This window comes from Pteronotus mesoamericanus, unplaced genomic scaffold (genome assembly GCF_021234165.1).
Source record: "Pteronotus mesoamericanus isolate MK-2021 breed Mesoamerican mustached bat unplaced genomic scaffold, CSHL_Meso_final contig_69, whole genome shotgun sequence".
Classification (NCBI taxonomy): Eukaryota; Metazoa; Chordata; class Mammalia; order Chiroptera; family Mormoopidae; genus Pteronotus; species Pteronotus mesoamericanus.
In genome coordinates, this window is record NW_026555237.1 from 2,639,794 (window position 1) to 2,661,975 (window position 22,182).

A 22,182-nucleotide genomic window follows, 5' to 3' on the forward strand; every position below is an offset into this window, starting at 1 on the left:
TACAGATTCAACACTATTCGTATTAAAATAAAAATGATACACTTCACAGATTCAGAACAAATATTTCAAAAACTTACATAGAACCAAAAACAACCCAATGGTCTTAGCAATCCTGAAGAAGACCAAAGAAGGAGGGATCACAATACCTGATAGCAAACTATATCATGAGGTCACTGTAATTAAAACAGTCTGGTACTGGCATAAGAACAGACACACAGAGCGATGGAACAGAATAGAGAGCCCAGTAATAAATTCATGCCTCTGTGGTCAATTAATATTTGACAAAGGGGGCAGGAGCATAAAATGGAGCAAAAATAGTCTCTTCAACAAATGGTGCTGGGAGATCTGTACAGCTACATGCAAAAAAAATGAAATTGTAAGTTCCAGAATAAACTCAAAATGGATAAAAGACTGAAACCTAAGCTGTGACACCACAGAAGTCCTAGGGGAAAACATAGGCAGGAAAATTTTGTGTAGCCCATGCAGCAATATTTTCACCAATAAATCCTCTAGGGCAAGGGAAATAAAGGAAAGACTACACAAATGGGCCTACATCAAATTAAAAACCTTCTGCACGGCTAAAGAAAACATCAACAAAATGAAAAGGAACCAATCATATGGGAAAATATATTTGCCAATGATACCTCAGACAAGTGTTTGATCTTCAAACCATATAAAGAACTCATACTCAACACCAGGAAGATAAACAATCCAATTAAAAAATGGGCAAAGGTCCTGAACAGACACTTCTCCAAGGAGGGCATACAATGGCTCATACACATATGAAAGGATGCTCATCACCATTAGCAATCAGAGAAATGCAAATTAAAACCACAATGAAATACCACCTCACACTGGTCAGAATGGCCACCATTAAAAAACCAACAAATGACAAGTGCTGGTGAAGATGTGGGGAACAGGGTACGCTGGTGCACTGTTAGGGGGAATGCAAACTGATGCAGCCAGTGTAGAAAATAGTATGGAATTTCCTAAAAAAAATGAAAAATGCAACAGCCTTTTGACCCAGTGATTCCACTGCTGGGATTATATCCTAAGATTCCTGACACAGAAATTCAAAGGAATCTATATACCCCTACGCCCACAGGAGCATTGTCTACAATAGCCAAGTGCTGGAAACAGCCTAAGTGCCCATCAGTAAATGAGTGGATCGAAAAAATGTGGTACATTTACACAATGGAATACTAAGCAGCAGAAAGAAAGAAGGAACTCCTACCTTCAGGACAGCATGGATGGAACTGGAGAGTATTATACTAAGTGAAATAAGCCAGGCGGTGAAAGACAAATACCATTCGATCTCACCTATAAGAGGAACCTAATGAACAAAACAAACAAACGAGCAAAATAGAACCAGAGGCATGGAAACAAAAAACAACTGACAGTGTCCACCGGCGATAGGGGAAGGAAATAAGGGGGAAAGACAGGGAAGGGACTAGTCAAGGAACATGTGTAAAGGGCCCATGGCAATGGGCAACAGGGTGGGTAACGACTGTGGGGGCAGGGCAGGGCAGAGCAACTGGGGAAAATTGGGACATCTGTTACAGAATAACAATTAAAAAAAAAAACCCTGCCCAAAGCAAATTCAGTGTAAGATTTTCAAATAGTATATCATGTAGTAATCAAAAGTTATTTCCACAAAACTACTCTAAAATATATTTGTTTGTACATGTGCACAAACAAATGTAAATCTCAAGGACATTAAGAAATGTTCAACTGAAACACCTGTAGTGTCTGATCCCACTCCAAGCTTCACTGAACCTAGCTCTCACTTATAACTGTTTCTTGTCCTGATGATAGAAAGCAATTTTAGAAAGTGGTTAACACTGGCTTGCGTCCATGTATGATCGTCTAGGGCATCCCTTACACATCCCATCAAGAAAGTGTACTTTCTCAATGCTCTCCATCTGTACATGACACACTTCTGTGGTTTCTGATGCATCATCACATTTATTAACTGGTACACTAATGTTCTTTCTTGCTCTCCTCACATAGATCCTCGAGGGTCAGTGGCAGCAGAAATAGTTTATGAACATCTAGAAGTAAACTAGCAAAATTATAGGTGCTACCAATGTAAAAAGCAGAAATAAGGATGCATTTTAGAAGGAGAAACTATATATTCCAAATATTATATACCTATATTCTATAAATTATTTTAAAATATTATAGACATACTATATAATTAGCTATCTATAAATGACAATCTACCTACGACTATCACTAAAACAGCTCGAGACTAAATTATCTACTTCAAAAAGAGTTTCTTGAAATGAACCTTCTTACTCTTAACTACTCAATTATAAGATAATACAATTATAAAAACTAAACTTCATTTCCAGCAAACTTCCTCACTTTTCTGAGTAAAACTTCTACGACTGGCTCACAGAATTTTTCACAGAAGTGTACTGGAACTTCAGTACTCACTATGAATTTTCTTTCCTTGAGATAGCATCTCACAGCATCTCTTCCAGATCCCTGAAGATAACTATGGCTCTGAGGTCTCTTCTGCTCTTCAGATAAAGTTTAAGTAATGGTTATGACCAAGTTGACTGGCAATCAAAGAAGCTATGTTTTATTTTAATGTAAAGCCCTTTGATTATTTTTATATTCAGATGAAATATATGGAAAAGAAAAATTCTTACCCTTATTTATCTTTAGCGAGCAATTAAAAGTCTACCACCGTAAGGTAAGCCCAATCAATTAAAGTGTAAACAATCTTGCCTCTTTTGCAAAAGACATTTGCCCAGGTTCTAATCTTAATCAATTTTTGATAAAAACAGATAATGAACTGCATTCGCAGAAGCATAGCTGAATAGTAAAAGTTGGCATCCCTGTAAAATAAGACAAAATGTGCACTGAGAAAGAACTTTCACTTACTTGCACGAAGGACTGAAGGGGTGACCTCAATTTCACTTGTTGTTTGATAAGGCTGAAAGGCGGAAACATTGTTGGTGCCAAGCTCACTGCCAAATATCTCTGGACTCTGGGTGCCAGTGGAGCTGGCACTGGTGCCATCACCTCCATGATGTGGGTCTTGCTCATCAAACACTGCTACCAGCTAGAAACAAAGGGTGAATTTGCAATTATAAACAAAGGTATTTAAAAATACTACCATAATCTCTACACCACATTTGACTTATATCAACAGAGAAACAGTATTGATATTTATGCACCCAGGAATGTTATCTCTTAAGAAGCAAAACTTCAAGTAAAGGTCTTTCCTGAAATTTTGATGCTTTTTTTTTTCCATTTACTTTTTTAATTATATTTTATTGTTTATGCTATTACAGTTGTCCCAACTTTTCTCCCTTTGCCCCCTCCACCCATCAACTGCCACTCCCTCAGGCAGTCCCCCACCACTGTCCATGTCCATTAGCCATGTGTGTAAGTTATTTGGCAACTTCTTCTACTATCCTGTACTTTACATCCCCAAGGTTATTCTGTAACCACCTATTTTACTTCTTAATCCCCTCATCTCACCACCCATTCCCCTTCAACTCCCTCCCATCTGGCAACCATCAAAACGCTCTCTGTATCCATGATTCTGTCTCTGTTTTTCTTGTTTGCTTAGTTTGTTTTTTAGATTCAATTGTTGACAGGAATGTATGTAGTGCCATTTTATTGTTCATAGTTTTTATTTCTTTTTCTTAAATAAATCCCTTTAACATTTCATATAATAATCGTTTGGTGATGCTGAACTCCTTTAGCTTTTTCTTGTCTGGGAAGCATTTTATCTGCCCTTCCATTCTAAATGATTGCGTTGCTGGGTAGAGCAATCTTGGCTGTATGTCCCTGCTTTTCATGACTTTGATTATTTCTTGCCAATCTCTTCTAGTCTGCAAAGTTTCTTTTAAGAAATCAGCTGACAGTCTTATGGGAACTCCCCTGTAGGAAAGTAACTTCTTTTCTGTTGCTGCTTTTAAGATTCTCTCTTTAATCTTTAACCTTTAATTTTTTAACCTTTAGTTTTACCTTTAACTTTTAGTATGTCATGTATTGGAGTGGGCCTCTTTGTATCCATCTTTTTTGAGACTCTCTATGCTTCCTGGACTTGAATGTCTATTTCCTTCACCAAGTTAGGAAAGTTTTCTTTCATTATTTTTTTGAATAGATTTCCAAGTTCTTGCTCTTTTTCTTCTCCTTCTGGCACCCCTATGATGCTAATGTTGGAATGCCTGAAGTTGTTTAGAGGCTGCTTACACTATCCTGGTTTTTTTTGGATTTTTTTTTCTTCTTGTTCTTCTGATTGCTTATTTTTTATTATTATTATTTTTTTTGCTTCCTTATGTTCCAAAGCATTGATTTGATTCTCGGCTTCATCCATACTACTGCTGTTTCACTACAAATTGTTCTTTATTTCAATTAATGTATCCTTCGTTTTTGACTGGATCTTTTTTTATGCTGCTGAGGTCCTCAATGAGTTCTTTGAACATTCTTACAATTAGTGTTTTGAACTCTGCATCTGATAGATTGCTTAGCTCCATTTTGTTTAGTTCTTTTTCTGGAGTTTTGATGTTTTTTTCATTTGAGCCATGTTTCTTTGCTCATTTTGGCAGCTTCCCTGTGTTTGTTTCTGCGTGTTACGTAGAGCTGCTATCACTCCCTGTCTTGTTAACGTGGCCTAATGTATTAGGTGTCCTGTAGGGTCCAGTGGCACAGCCTTTCCTATCACCCAAGCATGGTACTCAAGGTAAGGCCTCATTGTGGGCTTCCTCTTGTAGTTGCGCCTTATTTGCTGTTGGCAGATCAATGAGAGTGATTTACCCAGGCCAGGCAGTTGCGAGGACTGGCTGTGACCACTGACTACCAACCTCGAACCTCGGAGGAGAATCAACTGTTCAGGGTTAGGGCAGTGGTGCTCCAATGTGACCTGTAGCTGTCCACTGAGTGCTCAGGCTCTGTGTTTTCCCGGGTGGTGTAGGCAATCTGTGTTTTGCCCAGGGCCATGCTGCATGACCTATAAAGCAATGTGAGATAGCTACTACATGAGCTGTGCTTGGAGATTCCCAGGAGAAGCCAAGCTGTGAATCTGGGCTGGCTGCTGCTAGTTTGTCCTGGGACCACTTAGCAAGGGGTACAGGAGCTGGGGGTTTACAGAGGCCAGCTGCAGCTTGTTTGAGAGGATTTAGGACATTGTGAAGCAAGAGTCATTCATATGGAAAAGTCACTATTAACAGCTTACAGGGGCTGGTAAGTTGGCTGGGACATCAGGGCAGGGCAAAAAGTGTTTAGCCAGGTTGATGGAGTATCAGATATGCTACCTCCCCGCTGGCTCTGTGGAGGAAGAGTCTGGCAAAGGGATAATTGCCTCTGCCTGTCTCTCTGTGTGATTGAAAGCTGTCCTCCAGTCCTTGCATTGATGCCAGACACTTCAGTTTCTCCCCGCATGCCACTGGTGCCTTTCAAGCTGCTTCCCCAGTGCTGGAGCTCAGAGACAGTGAGTCTTACTAGGTCCATTCTGGGCTTTAAGAGGAACTCCTTGGGACTCCAGAAGTTTCTTCCTCAGACTCAATTCCTGCTGGTTTTTGCTGCCAGAAGTTATGAGGACTTATCTTCCTGGCACTGGTATCCTGGGCTGTAGGCGTGGTGTGGGGCTGGAACTCCTGGAACCTGAGATATCCCTCCAGAATTTTTATCCACCACACATGGGTGTGGGACCACCCAATTCCATGTCAACACCCCTCCTACCAGTATATGTGGATGTGGTTTCTTTAATTCCATAGTTGTCACTTCCATTCAACTTGATTTCTGATGGTTCTGAGTGATGGTTGTTCCATAGTTTAGTTGTAATTTTGATGTGGTTGTTTGAGGAGACAAGCTGTCACTTACACTCCATCTTAACCAGACATCAGTGTTGTTTCTTACAGGCAAGGGCAAAGCCAATTCAGACATGGATTGTGGTGCTACAAGAAACTGTCTCTGAATCCTTCACCCAGACATACATGGCTGGGCTTCTCTCCATGGCCATGTTTCCATCTCCAGTGTACTGATTCAATATTGAGAATCAATCTAAGTTTGGTTACATGGGTTTCTCAGTTTGGGTTCTCCCTGATGCAGATCTAGATCCACAAATCTATGGGTGAAAAATATTAAAACGGTTTTATATCAGAGAATATAAGGGAGATGGGGTTGATTTAAATTTTTTTGTAAATGATATAGTACATGGAAAATAAAAATGTATTTGTGTGTATATAATTCATATTTATATGTGATATAGAGTATATATGCCAAAAGGTATAAGGTATCCTTTAAAAAAAAGGGATATTAAAACCTACAAATGTATCTGCTCATTTGTACAAAAGAAATATAGGAAAGCTTAAAAAAACTAAAGAAACTGGTTGCCTACGGGGCGTTAGTATGAATAGGGTTGAAAGAGGGAGAGTATGGGAATTAATAATGGAGATAATGGAGCAGTGATACTTTTCTGAATATTTTTCCATAACTGACCCTTACAATCATAGTAAGTATCCAAATACCTAAAACAAATAAATAACTGAAATCAACCAGGGGGCAGGAGAATCTACAATGGAACTCAAATAAACCTAACTATATTACAAATGAGAAATACAACCAACTGAAGGTGGTAAGGAAGATTTTTCACTGTTTAATGTTTAATGTGCACTGTTTAATGTACAGCTAAAGACAGAAAGAACTGTCATAGAAATACTGTACTATGGTTCTATGGTGTGAAGGCTCAGATGAAGGATATATGGAAACATTCTGTATTATTTTTGCAGCTTTTCTCAAGTATAAAATTATTTCAAAATTAAAAATTTTTTAAGTTCATTGCAGCATTACACAGTACCACAAAAATTAAAATTCAATCAACTTCTTCCTATAACTAAACAGTGGCAACACTTCTCTAATATCTCAAAGAGTAATAAAAAAGTAATAAAGTTTGAACGGTCAGTACCACCTTGGTGATTCCCCGTACAATCCTATGCCTTGAAAACTAAGCTCAGCATTCCAAGAAAAGAAGAACCATGACTGTACCCCAAACCAACTGGGCTTTCTGCCTCCAATTCAAGCTTTTTTCAATGCCTATGTTCCTATCAGTTATAAAGGACAATAAGATAAAATTACAGAATGAGAAGTATTTATAATTACAATCCTCATTTCATACAGTTTTGTCATTTTGAACAATTGCCACTTCCATGAGTAAATTATTAATCAGTTCATAAGACAAAAAAGGAAACCATCCTAAGGTCATAAAGACTTGTAGTCAAACAGGAAGCTCAGAACCCTGTTGTGGTATCATATATAATGAGCTGACTAAACAGGCTGTAAGGAAGCTAAGTGTTAGGAAGAAATCAAAATAGGATGAATAGTTGGGCCACTTAACATTATAATAAGCAACGTAAGTGGGAAAAGAACTCTTTAGCAGTTATAAAAAAGGGAATGGTGTTTGTATGTGTACACAGAAGTTTCCATATACAGTAATAAAATCAGCCTGGGTATCTAACCACTGAATGGCAAGCATTTCCCTATATCAGTCATACATATATTCCACCACACTAAAGGTCAATAGATGTTTTCTGAAAAGAGCCAGATAGTACATACTTTTGAAGCTGTGCAATTCATATAGTCTCTGACAACAAATCTACTCCACCACTGTAACATGAAAACAGCCATAGATAATACACAAATAAATAAGCATAACTATGTTTAGCCCACAGGCCATAGCTTTATATCGCTGCACTAGTCTGCTCATCCCTCTTGTAATTCTCAATTTGGGAAATAAAACTAAAAGTCAAGGTATCTTGATAACCCTGATAAGCCTAACAATATTCACTGCAGGCTCATCACTGGAATTTCAGATTTCTGTACTGATTTTAATGTCATCAGACTCTTGCAAGGTGTGTGGCTTAAAATGCTTTTTGAAGGTACTAAGTTTAGATATTTTGGTGCTTAAATAAAAGCAAATGAAATTAAGCTTTGGTATTAACTTTTTCACAATGACATATGCTCTTGAGAATCAAGTCTTTTCTGTGAGCTGAAAATAAAAGATTGCAAATTGCAAAGAACGAGTCTTTAAATGCCACACATGATGGAAGAACTTCTACATACATATTAGTTTCAATAATTATCTCCAGCATTTTTACAAAATACAAGTATTATGAAATCTGGACTGTGTCAGGAATAAATGCTGTTTGAATTTCAGTGGCAGAATCGAATCACAGTTGGTGATTTGTAATATGCCAATAACATATGATTCTACAAGCTTTCTTTTAAACCAAAATTTAAGTGCCAGGTGCAGATATGAAGTAATTTTGTATTAAACTGGGAAGGCTATAATTTTGGAAAATCTACTCTACAAGCATACATATAGTAATACAGCAAAAGAAAAGGAAACCTTCACAAAAACATCACATATTAAAAACCTCCATCATGCCCTTCAAAAAAATAAAGGAAATGTCTGCTTTTAAATTTATGAAACGTGACTCAAATCCATATTTTAACAGATGGAATCTTCAATGCTATCTATGTAGTAGAATATTTTTGAAAGTTTATTTTTACTTTCAATAGTTATTACCTACTCTCTTCTGATCCTATCCTCTTATCAAGTCTCCATGAGGAAATACAGGCTAAATTTAGGATAACACCCATCATACCCTGCTTATAAACTCCAAACCTGGCCACACATTTCCCATCTACCTCAGAACAAGTATTTTAACTCTCTGAAATATCAGAACCCTCCAAGAGAAAACCTGTTTTACAAACATCACATTCAAACACTCATAAGCCACTTGGATCAAAGTTCCCTCTCAATGGGTAAATTAATGAGCTGAAGGCCCACAATTGAGTGTAGTAAAGCGGCTAAGAGCATAGAATTAACAGTCAAAGAGACCTATATTCAAACAGCTCTGATCTTACTTTCTGGATGGCTATTGATAAATTCAGTGGCCTCCCTACCATCCCTAGGCCTTACTTTACTGATCTCAAAAAAGAGTATGGTGGTTGTGGCAGGTAAAATAATGCCCATTACGGTCCTTGCCTAAATCCCGAGAACCTGTGAGTATTATTCTTTTATGACAAAAGGGACTTGAAAATGTGGTTCAAGTGAAGAACCTTAAAAAGACAGATTACCCACTGAGCTCATCTAATCATATGAATGGAAAAGTGGAGAATCTTTGTGTCACAGAGGAGTGTAACAATGGGTAGGGAGATACAACATCGATGACTTTGAAAATGAAAAAAGGGACCCATGAGCCAAAAACATTGGGGCCTCTTTAGAAGAAAAGGCAATGGATTTTCTGCCAGGTCCTCCAGAAGGAAACAATTTTGCTCACACCTTGATTTTATCCTGGTGAGACTCTTGCTAGACTTGTACCATACAGAACTGTAAGGTAATAATTTGTGATGTTTTAAGCCCTTAATTTGTTACATCAGCAATAGAAAACTAATGCCTACCCTCCTAGCCTAGTTGTGACAAATATAGAGATCAGCTATACCAAGTTTCAAAACACAAGTGCGCATTTAATATTAGTTACTATTAATTTATATTTGGGTGGTTGATAAGTATACACTGTTTAAATTTGAGCAAGTGTTTCAGTAGTAACTGAAGACTGACACAAAACTCTTCCACACCAATAAGAGGGAGGGAAACAGGAAAAGGAAAGAAGTCTTGCTAGAAAAAGCCAACATCCCAATAACCACAAAATGAAGTTCTTTCAAAGAGCACTACATTCTTCTAAATGCTCACAGAAAATCAGAGCAACGTTTATATTTCATTTTACAGAAAACTGAGACTCAGGTTATTTTAACCAGAGCTGAACTATAAATAAGTACAGAATGAGTCTGAGATTGGAAATCAAATCTACCTTCTCCCAATGCTCCTGACCCTGGAACATCTAACATATTGACAGCACAGCCCACTGTGAAGCTGTAAGACTGTGAACATCCACAAGTCTTTGAATAGGATTCTGTTCATTCTTGATTTACCAAACACAATAATCCCCTTTTCCAAATTCACGTAATTCTGATACCACCCCCTAAAATTTCCTGAACATATTTGAGGGTAACCAAGACAAAGAGAAACCATTCAATGTTAATGATATCAAAATAGCTTCTTGAAAGAATCGAAAGACCTTACAGATTCGGTCTTCATAGAGGAAAATGGCAGGTGACTTGAGGCAAGCAACTGCCTACATAAGATGTCAAGACCTCTAGGCTCAGACTCACACACCTCATAAGCCACTTTGCTGAGATTACCCTTGAGCAATCTTTCTTTCTGTTTCAGCTAATGTCTTCATGTACAGGCTAAACACATCTAGAGGAAGATTATTATTATGAGTCACATGAATGTCTTTTGCATACTCAACACATGGAATTCTTTTGACTTTGAAATAAAGATATAACTCTTTGGAAAGGCTTTACATTTTTGGCCCTGGAGAAGGTCCAACACCTATGAAAAAAATACTAAAAACCACAATAAACTTGAAGATACCTTCAATGTCTTTGCAGATTCCACTGCATCATTGGGTCTACAACATCAAAACAAAATCAGCAAGAAACACAAATGAGACAGGGCACCTGACTGTGGTTCTGTCAGGGAGCTCTCTGTTTGTCATATTGTCAATATTCTTGCTAACACAATGATGATGATGCTTCTGAACCCCCAATAATGATGGCATGATGTAACACACATCTCTGAGCAATGGCAGGGAGATGCCATGGGCAGACTGCTTATAAAGAATAAATTCAACAAAAAGACAATGCAGTAAAAGTTAGAGCTATAGCACAGTGCAATAAATTTCTGAAAAATTAAAAGTAAACCGCTAGTATTAAAGATACAACTATTTTATGATTGATGTGAGGCTGATCCGTAACATATAATCCTCAACTATCACTATTCTGAAAATGGCTTTTCCGTCCCAACAGTCAATCTCTGAATTTCTATAATTAGGATCACATATATCAATATGTTTACATTTTTCTGCCCTTTTACTTAGGGATGTTCTTTCAAATACCTGGTAAGGTAGATCAAGTATTTAGGTTCCTGAATTCCCCTTTATCTATCCCTTTTATAAAAGAAAATTCATTTTCTCTTATCTCACATGAAGCACAATAGATAACCTGTGGCACATATATAAGAAGAAAACTAATAGACACTAACTTGGTTATCTAGATGAGCGATAAATATTTACCAGTGCCATTTCAAATAACATATCACATAGGAGAGGGTAAAAAATGCCCCCTGAACAATCCAGGAGACCATCACATCACCATCATAAGTTTCTACCTGTTTCTAGGCAAAGGTCACCTGTCCCACAAGATCTCATAGCATCCTTTCAAAAAGATAATACTGGGTCACAGATTCCTAATAAATGCATCGTGCTTCTTGTGGAAATCACAGTGAAATATATTCACCTATGACAGTCCCCAGCTGGATGCCTACAATTCAGAGCTGGGATTTAATTCTGCTGTCCCTCAGAGGGAAACACTGTAACCATTCAGCCTTCAGACTGATTAGATTCCCAATTTAATAGTTATGTTCAACTAACAGCCTTGAGTGTGTCAACTGCAAACCACAATGAAAACATGTAAATGCTATATCCATAAGCTAGCTGAGCCACTTATCAGATATAGAGTAAACCCCTCTCCCTTCCTTCCCCATCAAGTGCCAATGTTCTATCTGTATCGATGCATGAGATTACAAATGCATTATACCACTGCTTAAGTGTTAATAAAAAACAAGAGTGCACAGTAAGATAAAACAAAATAATTCTAATATTGGCTAACCACACACAGACGGGTTGACTACAAATTGGAAGAGGTGGCATTGCTGTGATTTTATCATGAACACATATAGCTTTCACTCAGAGACAAAGGTAAAACTGGGAAAGAAGGGGTATGAACCTCAGAATCAAATGTAATAATGTAATAACTAATTACTAATTTGTAAACTTTCTGACAACTGAACTTATTTTAATGACATAGAGACAATACTAAATCCTTAGTCAATGTCTGAACTTTACTCGCTCTAATCGTTCATTAAACACTCATTGAAATAGCCACTGTTTCACTGAATGAGTAAGCAAAACAGCAGTAAAAGAATATACTGGAGCCAGTGATGTTTTATATTAGTAGTAACACAAACTATACCAGTAAAACCTCACTCACTACAGAAGAATCTCAAGCTGGTCACTGAAAAACTTTAAATGCTGCGTCCTCAAGATTAATTCTGTGCTTCATCAGTATTTTAAGAATTAAGTCTATTTTGTCCATTGCTAGAAAAATAAAGTAAAAAGACCCAAAGCATAGAAAGGCACTCTAAAAGGCCATGAGCACACTAACAGCTTACCCTTTTTCCTGCAGGCTAAGCTAAGATGGAAACAAGCAAGGAATCCCTTCTTGCACTGCACCATAAGACTGAACTGCAGATCTGCTCCTCTTCTAGCACCAGGGCGTGAGGTGTGAGAGGCAGCCAGCCTTCCCACCCGCCACTCTGCCAGCCTGCAGATATATATCTATCTAAAAGTGAATGAGATACGGAAATAGGATTCAACAACATGTTTTAACCTATAGACAACTTAGCCTGACAATCAATATGTATGACATTAATTCAGAAATAGCTATTCAGGATTAACATTCAGAAATAAGCTGCATTAAAAAGACTCCCTGGAGAGCAACTCTTTCAATGAATATTACAGTCCGGAGAATTGGAATCTAAGTTAAAAAAAAAAAATTATTAATCAAAAGTCCAATATCATGTAGGAAACAGGGTATAATGAGACAAGCCAAAACCACACACACATGCACACTCCACACCCTTTCAATGCCTTACTTTAAACTATAGTTAAAAGTACACTACACTACCAAAACCCATGGCACCAATCATGATCTTACTTGAGGTTTAATGAGCAAGAGTGAGTGAGTGATACTTCTCATCTCTAACTAAGATATGCCATTGTCCGCTTCACTCCCAAGTCCACGTCACCATCCTCAACTCCCCAGTTCCTGACCCACAGTCTTAGGGATGAGCAGCTGCCTATGTGACTGCTCAGCCCAGAAATACAGCACCATGATTACCACCAGGCAGGATCACACTCTGCTGTCATGTGCCTGGGTTCTTGCCTCCATTTGATAAGTCCGCCAAGGCAGAGTTGAGCCCCTTGGTTAGGAAGGCCCTTTTGAGTCTTTGTACCTCCTCAGCCAGCCAGGCAAGTTAAGCCAGAACTTGTTAATACAAATCTGAAAACCTTGTCTCCACATGCCCACACCACCTCCAATTCCTTCTCCTACCATGCAACCAGCAAGATACAAATGTTTACATGACAGGAAGATAGAAGGTTTACATGAGAGGAAGGAAAGCCTCAAAAAGCAACCACATATTCATACCAACTTGAATCACAGAGCTCTGTGCTAGAATGTGTATCACGCTCTTTAATGCACACAGGAGAAAGCAGCCAAAGTCCTTCATCAAGTAACACCACGTCACAGACTTTGGCACTCACAGATGTCCCCAAGAAAATCATCACTAATTCCATGCTTAACATGAGATAAATGACTCAGCACTAAGGTTTCTTGATACTCAAATCTAAAGAACTATGCTACTTTTCTTTTGGCAACCAGTAGTGGAAAACTTCCCATCCTAAAATAGATATTTGAAGGATCACTTCCTTAGTTCTAAATTTTGCAAATTATGTTTAAAACTAAAAGCACAAGAAAAGAAAATCTGGCTATGGCTGCAGTCAATCAATCAGGACTTGAAGGCAGTTAAGCAGAAAACAGCACAATGCTACACCTAGAGGGATGCAACAGAGATAAGAAAACCATCATCTGTGGCATTTAAAGACAAAATAATATTTTCAACTCAAAGAACTAGCCTTGTTTCCAAGGCAACTTTCCATTCGTATATGGGGCTCAGTTGGGAGTTAGTAATGCCTTTAACTGCTGACTTCACAATGTGAACTAGACCCCACTGGTATCTTATATTCCATCTATAAACATATTCAGAAAAAAAAAAAAGATGTCTAAATGCTTTAAAAGAAGAAAGAAACTCAGATGGCTCTGTTAAGTCTTTGGAGAGTTAGAAGAGTAGAAGAGAAAACAAGTAGACTAAGAAAAGTAGGGTAGAAAACCTAGGGATTGCTGCTTACCAGTGATTTATATTCCAACGAAGATGCATCAAACCCACTATATACTTCTACTTACTTCAAGTTCTGAATGAAAGCTTAGTTTACAATGATACATAACAGAATAAAGAGTCACTATTCAGCCCTGGCTGGTGTAGTTCAATGGACTGAATGCTGGCCTGTGAACCACAGGGTCACCGGTCCTATTCCCAGTCATATGCCTGGGTTGCGGGCCAGGTCCCCAGTAGGGAGCGCACAAGAGGCAATCACACACTGATGTTTCTCTCCCCGACTTTCTCCTCCCCCTCCCCCCATTCTAAATAAATAAAATCTTTTTTAAAAAGTCACTATTCATTCTGACAACCACATGTCAATATTAGCAAAAGATTAAAGTTAGATAATTTTATTTTATAAAATACAGTGCATGTAAAGAGAAAAAGTTTCATTTTAAATATCCACCCAGAGGCAGAGATGAAAAACTTCAAACATTTTCTGACTCCTTTTTATGACACTCACTATTTCAATACCTTCTACAAAGGAGAGAGAAAAGTATCCTTGATATTGGTCTAAATTACCTTCAGTATGCAATATAATGTTGATTAAATTAGGTTAATTTTAATCAGCTGGCAGGTTTATTCAAAAAGCAAATAATAAAATTCTTTATTACAACTCTTCATCTGTATAACCTGTTTAGCAATGTTTAAAAAAAAGAAAAGAAAACAATAAACACTGATTATGTGTCAATCATCATAGGTAAAAGAAAAAACTTACAAGTTAAACATTTCCCCCAATTCACAAATCACTTTATTACTGAAGCTTAATACAAATCTTTGGAAATCCAGTGCCATCTAATGGATTTAGCCAAGCACAAAGCATTTAAAACTTAATTTTGAGGGAAAATATACACTGAGGAAAGCCAAAGCCTGTGCTTTCCTGTCATCGACTTCACACATCAAACACCCCCACAGATGACCTGGAATAGTGGAGGTCAAGTCACCTTTCCATTTGCAAGGCCCTCCACTCATTCATTAACATGAGGTTACTAATCTGGAAGTTGGTTCCCCAAGATGAGTTCAGGCTCAGAGAGGTGACTCAATAGTCTGGGTCTCAATACTGCATAGGATTGTTGTGGGTATAATCTTATTTAATTATAACAAATTGCTCAGAATAGTTCCTAAAAATAGCAAATACTCAATGAATATTAACTATCACTATTACTATTGAGAGAATTTAAAGAGATTGAGGTTATGCAAAAGAGGAAGATGAAGGGCATTGTGATTAGGTTAAACCATATAAACTTTATCTTGAAAAGTGTGGGCGCCCTTGAATGCACACCAATTAAACTTGCGTTTATTCTGCTGAAGGTTTCAAGACGTAAGGATAAAGGACTAGAAGGTAAACACTCCTAGCTCATTTGTCCAATAATGAGGCAGTCATGAGGACCTAGAATAATGGAAAACCAGTGGAGTTAAAATGTATAATTATTAAAACGCAGACTAAGACTTATTTCAAGGGGTTTGGTACCTGGTAAGCGAGGGGCACGGTGACAGAGTGTATGAATCTGAGATGTCTAGGTTTGTGGCATGGGTAGCTGGGCAGAGGACAAGCACAAGACAAAGAAGTTCGGGACAAAAAAACAATGTATTCAGTTCGATGTAAAACTATCATCTATCTAGAGTATAATTCCCAGTAGACAATGGAAGAAGGGGTGAAGAGGAATTCAAGCCTAAAGAAATATAACCGAGCAGCAGCTTGCAGGTGGTTTTGCAGTATGAGTTTAGAAAGTCTTCCAGTATAAAGCTGGATCAAGTAAGGAAATCAGAACCAAACCCTGGATAGAGCAGAGACTGCAGGTTTCCCTTCCCTTCGCAAAAGGGAAAGGAGAATGGAGACTGATCAGTAGCATTTAAATAGCTCAGGAGACAGGTTAGCAATTTCTCAAGGAAAGTTACATCAATATATATTTCAACAAGTGAGACCTAAAGTTACTTCATACCAGTGCCAAAATAATTTCAATAAAAGGGGATTGATAGGAAAGAATATGAATGAACTTAATTTTTAGACTCTCAAATATTTGTTCAAGTAACAGCAGATTTATTCATCTTCCCAATATTTCTGTCTTAACAAATGCAGATTCTGTAATAAGTTCTTGGTTTTCTTGTGAAAGGGTCTATTTTGTACAAGTCCCAAGCTCTCTTCACAGCCTACAATAAAAGAGAAAGTAATGGTCCACAGACAATCCATTCCTCACCACTAATTCACTTTGGTGTCTATCACACTATTCATCTCAATCTCAGTTCCAAAAATCAGAGCCAGGGAATAGGACTTCACTGTAGTAAAATGACATTTAAAACACTTGAAGTTTTCACTCCCCTTTTCAAATATATAAACATATATTAAAGGTATTTAAATAATTGAGTGTTTCATTATGCCCACTGTAGACACTATTTGTGTGTCTACAGTGATTCACAAATTTACCAAACATAAAATATGGAGAAAAGCTAAGGCTGTGTTCCTAATCACCCCTACAATCCATGAAAGAAGTGATGGCATGGGACAATACTTCTCCCTGATACCAGTATGTCTCCAACACTGTGAACGATTTAAGGATCCAAGCAGACTAAATAAACTCTTTATATATGTGACAATTCAATTTTCTAAAAACTAGATAAAGACATTATGAGGAAATAAAGTGAGACAGGCCAGTAAGCCTGGACAAGTGGAACAGGGAAACAGACAGATAGCTGAACAAACTGGCCAAGGAATTTATAGCCAGATGCACAAGGTTGACTCCCTAGAGATAAGACCTAGACCTCTGTTGTATTTCAGCTCCTGGCCCAGAAAAGCAGCGAAACCAGGTGTCCAAGACCAGGACCAGCTGCAATGACTGACAACCCCCTGCCCTGGCACTGACCAATTAGTGGAGACCATGATCCTAAAAGGGCCCACCTGGAGAACTGATGAATATTCTACTGAAACCCTCCCTTGAGACTTCCCCTAAGTTTCCTGCCTGCAAGAGAGAGAGAAGAATCTCAAGACCAGGAACCCAGCATGCACATGCACACTCTTCCTCTGGGGAGCAGCCTGCACCACTGCTTTCCTCCTCTTCTTCCCCCATGAGACTCGTAAACAGGGGAGCAATGGGCAGCAGCACCTCATCCTAGACTAACCCCCCTGAATCTGTCTCCAAGGCCCCCTTTTCTCTGACTTCCCAGTGAGCTAAGGCAACCCAGCCTAGGGTTTTCTGTTGCTTCTTCCATGCTGAGCACTTTCTTGTTTCACAGTCCCCAGCTTTAATAAACGTACCCTCATAGTCACCTGGACTCATGTTGTTAAATCTTTCCTACATGAGGTTAAGAACCCACACACTACAGCTGGCCTTACGCAGACCAGACAGGACCAGGACTCCTAACTGGTAACAAAAGTACAGGACCATTGTTTTTAGCTGATCGTCACACTTCCTTATAGACGGTCCTGAAAACATCTCACAATCTTTTAGACAGTGTCTATGCCAGAAAACCAACTACCACTGTAGAATCTTGAATTCCAGATTCCATCATTCTTGGTTGGCCTTTGAAGTGACCCTTCTGGTCCTTGTGAGCAGGCATAGTAGTCTCAGCACATCACCCTGTGCCCCTCTGAAGAAGTCAACATAGTCAATACCTTGAACAGAAGATAACGAATTTAAAACATAATAGTATGAATGACCAAAGGTTTGAAAGAAGAGAAACACTGGTGTACCCAAAGCAAGAGCAGTACCAGGAGACTAACAACAGGGAAGCATCAGCCAGGCCGAGGACACACTGGGCACTCACAGCTAAAAGGGCCAGCCAGCTCAGACCGTGACTTCTGTGAGGGCCACACTCCTCATCAACAGCTTTATCTCTGAAACCACAGAAAATGCTGGAGATGTCTTAATAACTCAGAAGCTGGAAACCACTCAGAAAATGAAATCACTCTCACATGAGACACCACAGACTCTGCTACTAAAGAGGCACAATGGCAAATGCAGAAAAGGCCATTGCTGGGGCATTTAAACACAGTTCCTACATCTTTACATACTAGTCTAAAGAAAAGGAAAACAGAAACCCAACAATGGGCCAAATTAGTGTTTAATGTAAAGCACAAATCTGAATAGACAATTAACATCAAAATTGCCAGAAATTAAAGCAAACCATGTAAACAAACCATTAATAGGTTGTTGCTGTAACTTTGAAAAGGGAACAAACAATATTAAATTGCTGCCACCTAAAAACTAACCTGATTCAGTACTGTCAGACAGTGAAATACAATTAAGGCAAGTGGTAAATTATGAGGGAAAAACACTGGCTTCACAAATTATGACATCTCTAAGTGTAATAAATGAATAAAATAGAATATTGCTCAGTAAGATATAAAATCTTCATATATAATACTTTCATCAAGAAAGGCTGAATTAAACTTCTATATAATGTGATTAAAATATAAGTTCACTCATTAGTTTCTCCTCTTAAAAAGATAATATAAATGGGAAATCACTGACATTAGTAATTCAGAGTTCCTGGTGTCAAATATTCCCAGTGGAGCTTTAAAAACAAGCATATGCAGGCAATCCAGGAAGACTGGCTTATTGTCCCCTGTTCCCTAACAAGCCTCCATTTTTGTTTGGATTCTATCAACAGCTGAAGTCCCTCTGATATATGTTCCTTGATAATCAAGACATAACATGTGCACAAAAAAAAAAAAAAAAGGGTTATGAATGATTAGAATCTAACTAAAGCTGTGTCAATTATAGGAACTGGATGAAAAGAAGCTTTGCAAAGGTCTAAACGTCAGTAACTTCAGCACTTTAGGATACGCATGTCCACTGCTGGAATCTGCGCTCCAGAGGTAGCTGTATATTTCATCCCACTTCCTGGAGTCTGAGTTCAGGGGCTGGATTTGAGATTTTGTGTCCACAGCTTCCTCCGTACTTGGCAGGACACACTCAACATGGGATGAAAAGGGCAGCGATAGAAGGTTGTGTAGTAGGAGGAAGAATGAGATCTACAGGGATAAAGCACTTGGGGAAGTGGGGCCTAGAAGCAGAGCGTAAAGAATGAAGCACAGGATGAGTCTGGAAGGGTGAAGGGACTCACAGGGGAGGAGGCTTCAAGGAAGAGGATGAAGCTGCAGAAATGCACAGGACCCTCTTTTGCAGGGCAGCTATGATCCCAGTAGGAGAGCATCCAGAGTTTCCGGTCTCCTCTATATTTAGAAAGCAAACACACAGGTTCTTCCAGACCTGGAATAACAAAACTTCATTTGCGACAAATAATAAGGCCTCTTCACAATGCCTTATCCACAATTCCAAAATCAAAATGCTCCAAAAGGAACGTTTCTGCAGTAAGTGTCTAACAAGCACATTTGTTGGCAAAACCTAAACTGATGTAAAATTACTTATAATATGTATTTACTCATATGTTTTGCTGCAGCAATATCAATATTTTGATTATTGTGAACCCTAAAGGAAAAAAGACACCTATTAAGAAGGGGTCCTGGTACCTAACTGGTCTCAGATGAAGAAGAAAAAGGAGAAGGAAGAGAAGGAGGGAGGAGAAGGGGGAAAAGGAGAGGAAGACAGAGAAGGAGAGGGAGCAGGAGGAGGAGGAGGAGGAGGAGAGGGAGAAGGAGAAAGAGAGAAGGAGGAGAAGTATGAGGAGGAGGAAAAGCAGCACCAGCAGCCTCGTAGCCACTTCTGCACAAAAGCCTCTCACCTAAACAGCACTTCATGGAGAAGCATGTGCTGAACTGCCTGCCTGCACTGTGTTCCTGCCATCTGAGCCAGTCCTTTAAAAAGGAATTCCTGGAATCCTCTTTCAATCAATAGCACTGAGGCTTACCCCAGCCAATAGGAGCTTCACAGCTCCAATCAAAGCGTCTCTATCCTGACTCATCAAAATAGTGGTTTTGGGACAAATCAAACTGCAAGGATTTGTAGTTCTCATTTGCATGAGTATGGACCAATCAGGACTGGGGAAGGGGAATACTATTCATGTTAGTTAGCTCCCTTCTGATTCTGAAAGCACAATTTCCTTTTCTACCAAAGACTGAAGACTCCATTTCCCCAGCTGGAGCTGAAACACAGATGTCTCACCACAGTGGGGCAGACCAACAACAGAGGAGCACAGGGGCAGACGCACAAAGTAAAGCAGAAGTGAAACAGAGCTGATATGATCTGAGGTATTACATATTATATTATCTTTCTAAAATAGGAATAAGTTGTGTTCTAATATCTGCCACAGGGATTTCAGGCAAGATATCACAGCGCTCTGGGTGGTGTGCTGAAGCCAACAAAGACTGGCTCTCAAGAGCTGATTGCTAAATTTTGAGGAATTCTGAAAGCCACTGCTAACATAGACATGACTAAAAATTAAAATATGCAAACTTACAATTAAATAAATTAAAATCAAAGATAATAAATACTTAAAACTCACCATTTCCTAATTACTTCAGTGCATTTTACTCCCATGTATGGTCTTGAAGTTACTTATGTCTAGTGCAACTTTATGATGTGTTCCCAAACTCCACACACAATGATGTCATCTTGGCTTCTTGAATTTGGCCATTGGGGAATATTTACACCACAGAAATTGGCAAACCCTACAAATCAGCGGACTGTTAAACATTTACAAGCCCATCAATGCTTTAGGTTCTCTTGAAACTATGGAGACAAAAATGACCGCTTTGAAGATCTTATAGTTTAGAAGAGGTGCTCCCATGCACAACAGATTGCGTAGAGGTCTGAATTTAGGAGCCAGAGTCCACAGAGAGCAGAAGCTTTAAGAATCACAATACCTTTTCCCAATGTTTTGTTTGCCATCAGACAAGCCACATGGGCAGGCTTCTCCATGCTGCCTTCTCCTTTCTACGTGCACTAAACTAAAGGTTAAGCTCCTATCCCCTAGCATGTATTAGGGCAGAAACTGTTGCCCATTTTATTCAATGCTACATGTGCAGGGTCTAGACCAGTACTTTGCACATACTACGTACAGAATAAATATTTACTGAAGAAATGAATGAATCCTCCAAAAGTACCATGTGGTTTAATGTGCACTGTATTCCAAATACCATTGGTAAGAAAAATTGCCAGTGAACCAGACCATCTGCTAAGTTTCCTCTATGATGAGAATCCATGGGGATAAAATAAGTATTCCATTATATTCATAAATATTCATCATATTCCTTCACTCTCTGATTTAATCAAGTTTTTATTTTTAACTGAATCTGAAATCTAACTTACTTGAAATATTATTTCTATGAAAACATAACTAAATTCGAAACAACTAATTTTAAAACGAAGTTTTAGAGCACAAACCCAGTCCTAAATTGGACACACAAAAGCTAAAAACATATTCATCATGGAGGCTTTTTCTCAAGCTTTCGTAGCTTTAAGACATTAAATAATCAAAACATTCCATAAAGACATATTCAAAATAATGCAGTAAATTCATAAGCTGCTTTTTTTAGACAGTAAAGTTAATGGCTTTTTTCCCTAATCTTTACACAGTATTTATAAGGCACTTGGAAGATATTTTATTTATTGCCTAAGAGAAACCTTCACCCTATACGTACTGCAGTATAATTGATATTTCACATATACTATTTGCCTAAGAAACACAAATGCAAAGGAAAGGAAAGGACTCCCAGTGCTTAAGCACCTAACTTTAGAAAAGCTACCTTTAGAGAAATGAAAATTTAAAACTCTAATCTGTAGTACTGAGACTCAAAAAGCCTTATGTCTCAAAATTCAACCTCTGTTCCTAAAGGGATAACAAAATTCTCTCATTCTACAAACCCTCTACAGGTGAATCCTGGGTTCACAGAACACCTTCAATTTGCATCTTGTATAAAGCCCCTTGTAGCCCAAGATTGCACAACCTTCTCATGCTGACAGTATAACCTCTTACTTCCTAAACAAAGGAAACCACAAGTTCAGACCATACCACTGATGATCTGTCCTGTCTGTTCGGTGTCAGATCACAAGGAGGGGAGCCATTCCACAGTTCTGGGGACTCAAAAGTAGCGATTTTTCAGAATCGTCATTATACAGGGCATCCACAGGAATCCC

At 38.5% G+C, this 22,182-nt stretch overlaps 1 protein-coding gene across 17 annotated transcripts in view; it reads right to left on the minus strand.

Moving 5' to 3' along the window:
• PARD3 (par-3 family cell polarity regulator) overlaps positions 1–22,182 on the minus strand; it is a 686,226-nt gene that overhangs the window by 432,206 nt on the left and 231,838 nt on the right. For 16 of the 17 annotated variants that reach the window (XM_054582303.1, XM_054582310.1, XM_054582307.1 and 13 more), the window contains exon 3: positions 2,893–3,073. In XM_054582303.1, the coding sequence (XP_054438278.1) occupies positions 2,893–3,073 (181 nt within the window). Of the gene's footprint in view, positions 1–1,234; positions 1,288–2,892; positions 3,074–22,182 lie in introns of those variants that run through there. The other variant, XM_054582311.1, reaches the window with a different exon arrangement.